The 13,212-nt window shown below is 42.7% G+C and overlaps 1 protein-coding gene across 12 annotated transcripts in view; it reads right to left on the reverse strand.

The window, feature by feature from the left end:
- Positions 1-13,212, reverse strand: part of szt2 (SZT2 subunit of KICSTOR complex) — a 108,303-nt gene extending 95,091 nt beyond the window's left edge. For 11 of the 12 annotated variants that reach the window (XM_026194042.2, XM_080290143.1, XM_080290137.1 and 8 more), the window contains exons 1-13: positions 12,986-13,194; positions 10,994-11,119; positions 10,601-10,774; positions 8,326-8,496; positions 7,921-8,043; positions 4,467-4,629; positions 3,249-3,355; positions 2,863-3,073; positions 1,629-1,799; positions 1,308-1,539; positions 1,071-1,200; positions 607-752; positions 75-227 (exon numbers count right to left, since the gene is read on the reverse strand). In XM_026194042.2, the coding sequence (XP_026049827.2) occupies positions 75-227; positions 607-752; positions 1,071-1,200; positions 1,308-1,539; positions 1,629-1,799; positions 2,863-3,073; positions 3,249-3,355; positions 4,467-4,629; positions 7,921-8,043; positions 8,326-8,496; positions 10,601-10,774; positions 10,994-11,119; positions 12,986-13,009 (1,931 nt within the window). In that variant the 5' untranslated portion in view covers positions 13,010-13,194. Of the gene's footprint in view, positions 1-74; positions 228-606; positions 753-1,070; positions 1,201-1,307; positions 1,540-1,628; positions 1,800-2,862; positions 3,074-3,248; positions 3,356-4,466; positions 4,630-7,920; positions 8,044-8,325; positions 8,497-10,600; positions 10,775-10,993; positions 11,120-12,985 lie in introns of all 12 variants that reach the window. The other variant, XM_080290142.1, reaches the window with a different exon arrangement.

The raw sequence follows: 13,212 nt of genomic DNA on the forward strand, positions 1-13,212 counted from the left end.
AGAAAAAACAAAGAGCGTTGAGGCAGAAGCAGTGAGTCTTAAACATCATCAGCCAACACCACCTGTCGTCTCACCTGTATATGAGTTTTACATACGAGTAACCCTCCACCAGCACGAAGCTGCTGCAGTCCCTCAGCAGTGACGTGAGGGCCGAGTGGGAGATGCGACACTGGATGGTGCTGTAGCGCCCGTTGTTCCCAGGTGTGTGCAGATGTTTGGGGACAGGCCTGCAAAGGTCAAAGTATTGTGGTAGCAATGAAAGACTGGCAAAGAAAAACAAGCTGATATAAACAAATATGGCTGATAAAAAGAATACAAGAGCTTCATTATTCTTAATGCAAGCTCAATCATCCAGGTAAGGAAATCTCAGTGGTTGTTGATCAGTGGTCATGAGGATTTGCATAATTAAGATGAAGGAACTGCCCTCCCAGCCCATTGTTCCCTCAGTGGGCTGGTTTCAGTCACTGTGCAAATGTGCTGTTTATAAGATTGAAACCTGCAGTCAGCTGAGACTGAAGACGTCACCTGATGATGACGAAACGTTTCTCCCACAAAACGCTGCGTCCAGATAAACAGAATCAACTTTTGGAGATTCATTATTCTTACATATCATGCTCAAGGATGATGACAATGCGATGCATGTGTAGCCATCTCTGCCAGAAGTTGGCGTCCATGGAGAGGATGGGCTTCCAGTATGATGCAAACTGGGACTGAGAGGAATCTTTGGATCCACTGTGCTGCAGAGACAAGACCTGGAGGAGGAGGAGAGACACGACAGCGTTAAGAGACAAACAGATAAACAGAGCTGGTCTCTACAAACACTACATGTTAGTAGGTCCCACACAGCGGGAACAATAAGAACGATTTGTGAATATTTAGGTCCATTCTGGTGTCTCGCTTCATAAATCTGCAGGATTTAGGAGCATTCGGGATGAAAGTTTCCCAAGAAAAAATGCAACTACGCAAAAGCAACACTTTGTGACACACAGAGTTTTTAAACCTTGCACCAACACAGATCATAAGAGTTGGTAAGTTCCCAACATAGTGTGAAGTATAGCAACAAGGCTGACCGGAGTGGTGGAACCAGGAGGGATGTAGAACAGGGGAACTCCATTTTTGGTGCTCTCAGGAATCATGTAGTTCTCAGGCATCGAGTTAAAGGACTGCAGGTGCACCAACATCTGATCAGTTTGGTTGATGCTGGAAAGGACAAACAGCACATGGATTTTCATATCAATATGGCTACATGATGGTGGGATCGCACAGCGTCTCTAACTGGAAACCAGATTCCAGTCCTCATGTCGTACCTCTGCAGTGTGTTCCAGAAGCGCCGGATGACAGAGGTGCGGTACTGGCTGGTGATGGGTTTCCTCTGGGTGCAGCTGATGTCGTGCAAGATGTCGTAGCTCCCCTCCATCGTCACCTCCACTCTGGTGGTTCTCTTGGAGGGGTCCAGTGGCCAGGAGGCAGCCGCGAGATACTCAATGTGCATGTTGTGTTTCCATAAGAGCACGAGCTTCACCTCCAGCTGAGTCCCACCTAATGTCACCAGCAGCTTCAGTCTCAACACAAACATTCAGTTTTCCTGACTTGGTGTGAGATGTTAGTAAAGACACACAGCCGTTTACCTTTAGTGAGGCTGATGTCAGTGATGGTGTAGCCCTCTCTCAGTCTCACAGACAGCACGCTGATTAGATGAGCATGCACCTCCTTCTCCGTGTGCTTCTTCCTCCTCATGACCAGAGCAGGGTTTCCACTGGCCGACACCAGGTGCTCGTTGAACAGCTTGTGCTGGGAAACTACAAAAAACAGAAGCAGTTAGTATGTGTCATGATGATTAGAACCATCACTATCGTCTTCATCACTAACAATAAAGAGATTATGGCCTACAAACGCTAATAAGCTGACAATGAAGAGCAAGAGGACTAGCGATAAATGCAGCAGTGTTTGAACTCCTCGGACATTTTTGTAATTCTATGTATTCCTTCATATGACCTGAAATATAACTGGTTTTTCATATAATGTAGCTAAAGAGATCCCAGGTAAGTAACTGTTAACAATCTATGGAACTAAGAGAATTCAACATATCTTGTATTTGTGATACGCTTAAGATTAATATTATAATTCAGCAGCTGCTTTTCTGTAAAAACTGACAGTAAAATGTAAAAAAGGCTTGGTGTAAATCAGCGCTCCTCAACCTTTTTTGCTCCACAGACGGTTTCATGTCAGACAATATTTTTAAGGTGTCGCGGATAAATACAACAAAATAAAATGATGCGACCGAGACAAAAACTGTGGTGTTTTGTAAATATAAGAATAAATATTAATTCACTGTGTAACTTTATTAGCAGCATCCTCCTGAAATGCACCAACAACATGAGAGTAACATCCTCCTCTCTGCCCCTTAATGCTCTCTGGTCACTATGGTAACGCGTAAATATTTCTTTCAAAATAAGACACAATTACAACACAGGAAAGACCCAGGGAACCAGAGCTAACGATAAAAACCCTGAAAACCATAAACTTCACACCGGAGCCTCAAGTCTCGCAGCCCGGTACCAAACGACTCACGCACCGGTACCGGTCGTTTGGTACCAGCGGTGTCAACCAGAGTGCTGTCCTGTGAGGCCTGATGGGGGAACGCTCATATATTCATGTAAAATGAGTCATTAAGACTGAGGATTCAAAAAAACGTTAACAATAAAAAACACAGCTTTTGTGTTTCAAAACAAAGAATAAATATTTAGATTCTGCACCGTTTTAAAAACTGTCAGAGCTCATTTGTGTTGCATCCTGTCACTGAACCAGTGCTCACAGGACTGATGAAAAAACTAGCATCAGACTTGTACATCGTTGTCTCACCACAGAAATACTCTGAGTTCATGGACTCGGGGCTCTTGAGGAAGGAGTATGTTAGAAATGCTTTGTGGTAGGCATTCATCTCCTCGCTGTTTAGGTCCACTTCAGGACAGCTGGGCAGGTAGGAGCCAAAAGTGGCTAATGAGATGAACTTCATCAGCTCGACGTTGGGGATATAGCCAAAGCTGCAGTCGTAGGAGTACGCCCCGCCAACCTGTGCATGCAAAAACAGGACTCAGAGACGAGCAGCTGGAGAATCCCCTAAATATCTTTAAATAATAATCATCATCACTTCTATTGTGGAAAACGATTGTTGTGACTGCTTTAGATAACAGTTCTTGCACACAAAAATGTATATTCAGAATACAGAGTTAGATTCTTGTCTTTACTTGTACAAAGGAGCAGGAGATGGTTCCACTCCGGAGCTGGTTCAGCAGGGTTTCACACATGGCCACATCAGGAACGCTCGTGACCCCGTCCGTGATTATAATGATGCCTTTGACAGAAAGACAAGTAAAGAAAGGAGTCGGTGTTCCAAGTTTATTCTTCTTTGTAAAGCACTGGCAACTTTATATCCATCGCTCCAGGATCGTCACATAAATGACTGTCATGTGGTACAAAACCATTCGTTAAAAACCTTTAAAAGTTACAGGAAGCTTATGTGTGCTTTATGCGACTGCATTTACTTGTTCATCAATGAAACTTAACGTTAAAAAACAAATGCACGCAGAGTTTCAACCTCTCTATTTTTATTTCTCTCATAAGTACACCTGTCATTTTACAGAAGAGAAACTGAGTGCATCAGTGATTTAACCTGTCTGAGAGTGTGCACTCTTCCTCCATCAATCATGTCATAAACTCAATAAAAACAACAGTTTCTTGGCTTGCAGAATAAAGGAAGCCATGACAAAGTCCCAGATGTGTGACTTCAGTGGTTCACATCAGATCAATAAGTTGACCCATACAGCAGGAAAACAACATCAGTAATATCTGATGGAGTACTGTGTGCTTTCAGATGTTAACGGTTATTTCTGAGGAAACAATCATCCAGGTAAGAAGATCCCAAAAGGCTGATACTCTTCATCAGCGTTTTCACGTCTTCAGTCTCAGCTGACTGCAGGTTTCAATCTTATAAACAGGACATTTGCATAATGACTGAAACCAGCCCACTGAAGGAACAATGGGCTGGGAGGTCACCTTCATCATAATTATGCAAATCCTCATCACCACTGATCAATAACCATGAGTCCCATTCACAGAGAGGTGGGGAACGGCTGCAATCACAGCATGTAAGATGGAGACAGATGCACCCTCTGCTTCAGAGGTGGTCGTTCCCTTTTCACAGAAATGTGCTGTTTATAAGGTTGAAACCTGCAGTCAGCTGAGATTAGTGACGAAACTCCTCCCCCACTGAAAACGTCCAGATGAACAGAATCAACCTTTTGGGCTCTGAGGAAACAGTTCTCTTGATCTGTGGATGTCAAGTGCAAAATCATCTGCATAAAAACAGATTTGTTCTTAGAAGAGACGTTTTTTAAATAAGGCACGACAACGAAAGAGAAACTGCTAAATAACACCTCTGATACTTGAAGTGTAACTTCACCAACCTGCACTGGAGTTGGGAGGCAGCAGCTGAAGGGCCAGGATGCCCTGGCGTACCATGCTGACCAGCCCCATTTCAGCTGACACCATGGAAACACTTTGCGTCCGGTGGGGGTGCTCGTCCAAGCCGCTGCTCTGGTCACTTGAGTTCTGTGACGGCTCCACGCACTAAGAAGCAAAGGAAATATAAATGTGTTAGGACACATTTAATGCACAACATAGAAGGCAGGATTTAATGCCACACTCATTCTTTATAAAGCAACATTAAACTGTGACACGCTTTGATGTAGACTCACAAGCTGCCCCCAGGTGGAGGAGCTTTTAGTTCACTTTGCTGAGGGCAGTTACAACATGTGCTTTCATAGGTGGACAAGGTGACGCACTGAATGCAGTGCAAAGTCTGCCCCTGTTTGTTTTCTAGCAAATAACAGTGAATAATGTCAGCAGGGAATTGTGTGTTTGTTAACATATCAGGATATCAGCTACTCGCTCCCCTGGGATCATCAGCCGTGTGATGAGAGACGATATTTTACTGACCTGCATAATCAGTCGACCCACAAAAAGACTCAGACATAGCTGTTTAAAGTCTGGCCCTTCTTCCCAAAATGAACCATTCAATAAAGATCTTTGACAGAAGATCTTTTTCTTAAAAACAATGACCTGCTACAAACAGGGGTCACAAGTAGGGATGGGTACCGGTGTCCGGTGCCATCTGACATAAACAGTAGTAACCAGACCGAAAAGCAGCGCACATTTCGGTGCTTTATTTCAGTGCTTTTTTTTCACTTCCAGCCAATCATTTTACGTTTCCGAGGATAGTAGGCGGGCCCAGGTACGTATGTTCTGTTAGAGCAGAGCTACAGATTAAAAATGCCCAAGGCGAAGCGGTCAAAGTCTGGCTGTACTTCACAGCAAAAGATGCAAACTCAGCAGCAACAAGTGCTTTAAGCTGATACTGTGATACTGTCAAAGGAGGTAACTCCTCAAATCTGATGAAACACCTGGCGACGCATAGCGTTTTGTTAAAAGCCGAGAAATGCGCCGTATTTGATAGCTTGCTGCGAGACCTCACACCGAGCACATCTACTGCGGGTGTGGTGCCTGTTATCAACCCGGAGTTAGCAACATCCCCCAAAAACCCGAAGAGGAGAGTCCTGGCCCCTAGCCCTGCCAGTGTAGCAGAAATGATGAGGATGATGATGCAGCAGCAGCCGTTCTTCTCTGCGTGAGTAGCTTAATGTTGTTCGTGTGTAATTTACGTTGAGTAGGCTAACCACGTTATTACATTAATGCATGTAAGGTGAACTAGCAAACACCATCATAGCTACATGCGGCTGTCTTCTTGTTTGATGGCAGATGCTCCCTTCACCCTGGCCAAAAAGGCTAAAATGACCAAAGAAAAAGTGGGAAACAGCTAAACATTAGGGCTGAACGATATATCGCATTTGCAATAATATCGCGACATGATCAAGTGCAATTTTCTAACCGCAAAGGCTGCGATTATACTCTGGACATGTCCAAATTCATGGGCTGCATCCTCCTGAGGCCGCATTTGTAGACCGATTACGTCACAGCGACGCGCCGAAGGCTGTCCAAATTACTACCATATCCCAGAATTCATAGCGCGGCCCAGCCAAACTCCAGTTTCCAGCAATGGCGGCCGCTACTAAGTTTTAAAATTACTCATACTAATCTTTCAGGGTCACAAAATAAACTTTTAACATATTTTCAGGCGAGAAAGTAGTTGTGTAAACATCAAATATCTGCTCGGTTTATCAAGATATCCCATATTTGCAAAAGTGCTTCGACGTTTTCAGAGGCGTCTGCTACCCACCAGCTCGACAGCTAGCCGGGAGCTCGAGGGTTACTGATGCGGCCGAGAACGGCACAACTCCCGGCACATCATTTTCAGATCACCGCGGAGTTTCGCTGCTCGGGTTAAACGTAATATATAAGTCACTTAGACAACCTAAAAATGTTATTGTTGGGCTTTTTTCAGTGTTTTGTTTGTTCGTGAGTAAATCGGTTTGGCTGAGATTAAAGTTATTAGATTAGATAAAATAAAACTTTATTAATCCCCCGGGTGGGTTCCTCCTTGGTTTTCACACAGCTGACTAAACGTCAAACAGAAAACTTATTAAACAGAAGTATGAGACAGTCGAGAATTTACACCAGTGTCTGGTTATATTTTAGATAGCAAGAAGCAGACGGCCGAGTTTATTAAACTCCACCGAGACAGCGGTGACGCTAATCTGAACTAGACCGTCCAATTTCACGCCTTTAAATTTTAAAGGCGTGTTTGTGTGTGTGTTTATACAATTGCTATTATGTTTGCACTTTATGTGTAATGTTACTGACTGCAGAGATCAGTAAGATGTGTGTATTTTTTATTTATTAGTTTTATTTATTTAATATTATTTTTTAATTGAATGACTGTCTAGTAGTTCACAGATGTCGAAAAACTGAGTGTGGTAAAGCCACTGATTTTGTTTATGTATATTTCTGCAATCTGCACATTGTACTGACTTTCATTTTAATGTTTACACCAGGGTTCCTTGTCAGCACTTTATGCTCAGATGTTTGTAAGCTAAAAATAAACTATTGTGTATGTTCAAATATACTGTTGTGATTGAAGAAGTTAAATAAAAATGTCAGTCATCAATTCATGCATCACCTCATGTCATCATAACAGAGGTCTGTCTTCCAGGAAAGAACAGTTTAAAATTAATGTAATATAGTATTGGCCATACTATATGATGTATTGCTTGTCTTTGTTTAATAATACAGAAGACAAAGACCTTAAAAAATAATCGCATATCGCATCGCAATCGCAATATTGGGGCAAAAAATCGCAATTAGATTATTTTCCATAATTGTTCAGCCCTACTAAACATGAGAGGTTTTTGGACAAAGTTTGTTTTTTCCATTGTTTAAGCACTGCTTCCAGCCAAGAGTGATACCATATATGCCCCATAGCTGCAGAAAAGGCTAACATTGTTATCTTTTTACAAAAAAACAGCTGAACATGAGAGGTTTTTGGACCAATTTTGTGTTCTCCATTCTTTAAGCACCGTTTAAGCACCGGCACCGTTTCAAAAGTACCGATTTGGCACCGGTATCGGATAAAACCTAAACGATACCCATCCCTAGTCACAAGTGAATCCCATGGGCGTAACAAACCTGCCGCAGTTGGCTAAAGTATCACACCCATGCTGTTTTTGGTAACCATGGATACAACAGGTGCTTGTGGTTGGAAGCCAATCGTGGAGAGGATGTTCGGGGTCAAACTGAAGAGCGATGCTAATCTAGTCTGATAAAGTAGGATGTTGTTTTATTTTTGCTTGTAAGGCACGGTGGAGCTTTACAGGGTGCTGGTGAGAGCTTTTACACTTGCAGTGTTTCTCTAATAGTTACAGCATTCTTGCTAGCACAGTGTCATTTCTGCTAGTGTGCACTTGCCTGTTCGTGCTGCTGATGCAGGACTTCTGCGATGCTACTCTCCAACGCTCTGAGCTGCTGGTAGATGTGATGCAAGAACTCATCCAGGTCTGTTTTATCAAGCTGGCATCCTTGGACCAAAACCTGCAGGGAACAAAAGATTAAAGACCATCAGAGAACTGCACAAACATCTACAGCAGCCTAACATCTCCCACAGAAACTAACCCAACGTGTGCTTTGGTGGCTGAAATGTAGTCAAACATAGTAAAGACAGAGATTAAAGTAAGCGTGAAGCACTCCACACCAATGTGGGCTGGGCAATAAACACGTGCTGGAGAGAGAAACTCTGCTTTTCTTGGCGTTAAGTTACTCTCGAAGACATTTGTTTCATTCATTTTTATGACTAAAGTAAATTACAGTCATTACCTGATGTGAAGGGAGGCCAATGATGGAGGAATATGCAAGGATGGTGATGAAGATCTTAGGCTTGAAAAATCGATCTGTTCCAGGGACTCTGAATGGTTGAACCAGACCAGCCAGACACCTGGACAAGGCGTGGAAGACCTCATCAAAGATCATCTCGCCTGTGCTGTCATCCTGCAGGACACAAAACCAACGTGTAACACAGAGACACCAAATGATCTGGCATATTGTACACCAGAGGCAGGGCTCAGTGTGAGCTGTTTCCCTCAGTCTATGACATTCATACCTGCCCAGTTTAGGCAGAGGTTTTATATTGAACTGAACACATGTTCTTTACATGCATCAATGAAGCCACTGTGAGAGCCCAGGTCTACGTCAAAAAAACGTTAAACTTGAATTAAAGTCTGTTACTAGTGGAGCTGACTCAACCAGTGGTGCTCTGTGCACAGAAGCTCTGCTGTGCAGACTGAAGAGCCGGTCTGATGGATTTTCACCACACAGAATAACAGTTTTAACATTAACATCAGGCTGATGTGGAAGTTCAGGATGAGGCTTTGCAGGAAGGCCTTATCTTAACTGTTTTTTAAAGGCAACATGTGAGTGACATCACTGTGATGACTTCACTGTGATGACATCACTGTGATGTCACTCACATGTTAGATGACATTGTGCTGTGAAGACTGGAACATCTGTGTTGGCACTACTTTAGCAAACTGCTGACGTAACAAACAGCACTGATGTAACTGTGAAACAAAGAAACATGGCACTCATACAACTTCAGTCACAAGCCACGCCCACACTAAAGCAAACCCTCCTTTATTCAGCTTTCTGACTCTAGAAGATCCATCCATCTACTTACTTACTCACTTGCTTATCCAGCTGAGAGTAGTGGATGTTGGAGGCTATCCTAGCTGTCATGACCCTGCACAGGTTGCCAGTCTGTCACAGGACTAACATATAGAGACAGACCACCAGTCACACTTACATTCAACCCATTTAATTTAACCCTACGCATGTCTTTGGACTGTTGGATGAAGCCACAATCCCCAAAGAGAACACACACGGCCCCTAAAGCTTCTTCTAGCTGCTCTTAATCAGCAGGGTTCACCACAGCAGACAGGTCTGCAACTTTGATTTGACAAACTGTTATGTTGGACGTCAACATGGGAATAGGGACCTTTAACATTAGGTGAATTTATAAACTACATAAATTTATGAAAAATCTCTTACTGAGGTTGTAATTTAAAGGAATTAATACTTTTTGCAACCCGAGGTTCCAATTTGAAGTCGTGCAGGTTTAAGGCACTTAAAAATAAGTTCTTATTTTACACCATATAAGGATATCTCTTATCTGTAGGTAACTGCTTAACAGTTTTCCAGATATGGGCTTCATGCTAACAAAGAAGCAAATAAGTCCATCCGTTGTCCATATGTTACCAGACATGCTGAGAGAAGCGGACCTGAAACCTCTGAACTGCATGAGCTCCTTCTCTTATGCAACGATATGGTTCAACAGCGCAGCGTGTGCATTTACAGAATACTCTGTGCTGTCTCATATAAAAAGGGTCAAATGTGAAGACTGAGGAACACATTCAGCAGCACAACAACAGTCTCAGTTCTGTGCTTTCAGACTTTAATTCTATCCTTGTGATTGCACTTGGTAAGAGTTCATTGGATCACCATGCAGTGCTGCTTCACATGCATGGATGGCCATGCATCCAGTTTTCTGTGAGAGGTTTCAGTACGGAGTAGCAACATCCCACTGAGCAACAGCTTGAGCACGATTCACATTCAACCAACTAAAAGTGAATAATCTAAATCTTAATGAGGTGCTTCGTCTGCGAGTCAGAGCAGCAAATGATTGTGAGCTCAGAAGGCAGAGCGGGTCATCTGCAGTATCCTTGAGCAACATACTGAACCCCAGGTTGTCCCCAATGTTAAATAAAGAGGCAGCTGGAGTAAGAAAAAGCACTTTAAGTGATCAAATATTTACCATTTGCAAAATTCATTCACAAAATTTAAATTTTTTTGCTCTTCTAACAGCGTCTGAATAAATTAAAAGCCTTCTTGACTACAAATGGAAACACACTGAGACACTCAGGAGCCAGAAAGAGACGTGATGTACTTGGTATAAGACAAGCAGACAAATGGATTGTCCACTATGAATAATTTACACAGCAAATAATCATAACAAACTTAAATATTACATCTATTCTTGCACTAAGCACTTTTTAATATTGTTTGAACTCATTCAGGAGACAGTGCATTTAAGACTTACCACAATCCCTGTGGAGGGACTCAGGTCCAGCTCGATGATGAAGCGGTACCTCCGGGCCAGGAAGGTGGCCCGGGTGGAAGGCATCAGTATGCATGGGTGTGAAGTTGGGGAGATATCTGGCTGCCATCCTTTAGGTAAGATGCTAAGCAGGTCCAGTTCATTTTCAGAGTGCAGCTACAACAGGAAGTGGGAGGAAATATGATTTGCAGTAGCTTTTAGAGACCAATCAGAACAGCAGTTACAATGTTAAAATAGCTCTCTATTTTTCCTTTAATTTGTCACAGTGCAGCCACCATCTAATCATCGGTGGCATATACAAGGATAATAATAGAAGGGTGCCAATCTTGATCTTGGTGCTGCTGGGCCATCATGAGGACAGGAGAGGAAACTCACCACTTCAGGCTTTGAAGCCGGACAGATGATTTGGTTAAGTTTACTAAGAAACCACGCCAGTCGCACATTCCTAGAGATCCGGTAGTCCTCTTTCATGAGCAGGTAGATGTGGTCAGCCTCCTCCACCTTAACAACAACATGCACAATCATAAATGTGGGATGTTCACACATCTGTATGAGCGAGAGAGGGTTTGAGGATGCCCAACCCCACTGGATGGCAGCATTATTCAGGAATAATAAAGACCATATTTTCTAATATAAGCATGTCCATGTAGAACAGATCTATGTGATCTATTCTATTTAAACTAGCAAGAGTGGCTATAAAGGTAATATGAAAGTATTTACCAATATCACAGTTCAGGAGAGCAGTAGGGTCACAACTTTCACTCCATGTTTCAGAGGTCCCAGCGCAGAAACTCCAGAGCAACAGATTTCAAATCGAAACTAAAAACTCACCTTTTCAGTTTTAGCTTTAATTGTTAACAGGTGTGATTCTGTGAACAGCACCGACTCTCATTTTTAACTATATTTTAATTTTGCATTTAATTTGATGTCATTTTTCCTATTTGCTTTGCTGGCTGTTGTGCATCATTTTCATCAGTTTTGTTGTGCTTCAATGTACCGTAAAATCTTTAGTATTATCATTTAAATAATCCAAATAAAAGCTTCACCAAGTTTGAAATCATTACCTTTGTTTAAAACACCATCTGGCTGATACCACGTTTTGTGCTGATGTTCTTTTGTTCTGCTTCAGCTTTTTATTACACCACAATTCAACATTTTGCCAATGCTAAACTGATGTAACAGCTAAACATAGGCCAGAGTAAGTGTGAGCTTTTTTGCTGACTGGCAGTCAGCAGGGTCCATATCTAAGAATAACAATGTTAGCCTACATATTTGTGCATCATTACACATAGTTATAGATTACAACACTCAGCAGTATATTGATCAACATTAGCTGTAGCTTCCACATTACTTATATACAAATAAAATAAGAAGTAATTATAATTCAACAGCATCGGCTTCAGTCACACCAGTCCTCTGCATATCCTCCTTCACTACGTCAATGAATCATCTCTGGTTTTCCTCCTGCCTGGCAGCTGCATCTTCAACATCCTTCCACATGCACTCTCCCTCCTCTGCACCATCTCAGCTCTGCCTCATTAACTTTACTCCAAACCACTCATGAGCTGTCCCTGTGTCCATTCTGTGTCCATTCTGGTCGCTCCCAACAAAAATCTTCAGTAGCATCTTCAGCTCTGCCACCTCCAGGTCGGCCTCACGTCTTTCTGTCAGTGCATAATAGCAGGTCTAACTAACATCTTAGGAATCTTCCCTTTATCTCTTGCTGCTATCCATCTGTCAAAAATCACCCGTGACACTCGTCCCCACCCGCTGCACTCTGCCTGCAGGCTCTTCTCCACCTTTCCTCCTGCAGAGTCCAACAGTACAAATGTACAGCTTGCCTTTAAATAACATATAATAGTCAATCTTTTAGCTAGCTGGTATTTTGAGATACTGGACTTTCATGTTAAAATTTCACTTCATAAAACTGCATTTGTATTTATTGTAAATACATAATGTGGGCTAAATGTTTTTAGCTGTTTCCTAACGAACACACGCGGAGCGTTAACCCTTTTGCCTATTTTAATGCTGAAGGAAAGTTTTATTTGGCTCTGTAATCTGCAGGCACGTATCGCCGAGTTGCTAACAGGCCAGAAACTCAGCAAAATTAACTTAAACCTTCTGACTAATGTGACTCGTGTTTACTTCCAGTTTGTCAGTTGCTGCTAGCTTCCTGTAGTCGTGTAGCTGTGCAGCTATCACAAGTTTCTCCCCGTCTGCAGACGTCACGTAACAGCTCTGCCTCTCTGTTGTGGATTATTTAAATTCATGCTTCACTTTAAAAGGGACTTTAACGACTTCTGGGTGTTAAGAGCACGAAGTTAAAATGTGGCATGTTTTACTAACCAGTGCTACCCTGACTGTTACCTCATTGTCCGGTCTCTCTGCCATGCCGTGTTTAGCATAAGAGCTGCAGGGTGTCGGCGAGGCTCGGCCGACGGATATCCACTCTGTGTTGTGCAAAGTGGTCTGTATTAGTACTTGTTTATCATCTGTCTTCTCTTCTGATCAGGTGCTTGTAGAGCGGTACCAGCGTCGACATGTTCTTCTTCGTCTTCTTGTTTTCGCGCAGTTGACGTCCAAACTCTGCGGTC

The sequence above is a fragment of the Astatotilapia calliptera genome, chromosome 15 (genome assembly GCF_964374335.1).
Source record: "Astatotilapia calliptera chromosome 15, fAstCal68.1, whole genome shotgun sequence".
Lineage (NCBI taxonomy): Eukaryota > Metazoa > Chordata > Actinopteri > Cichliformes > Cichlidae > Astatotilapia > Astatotilapia calliptera.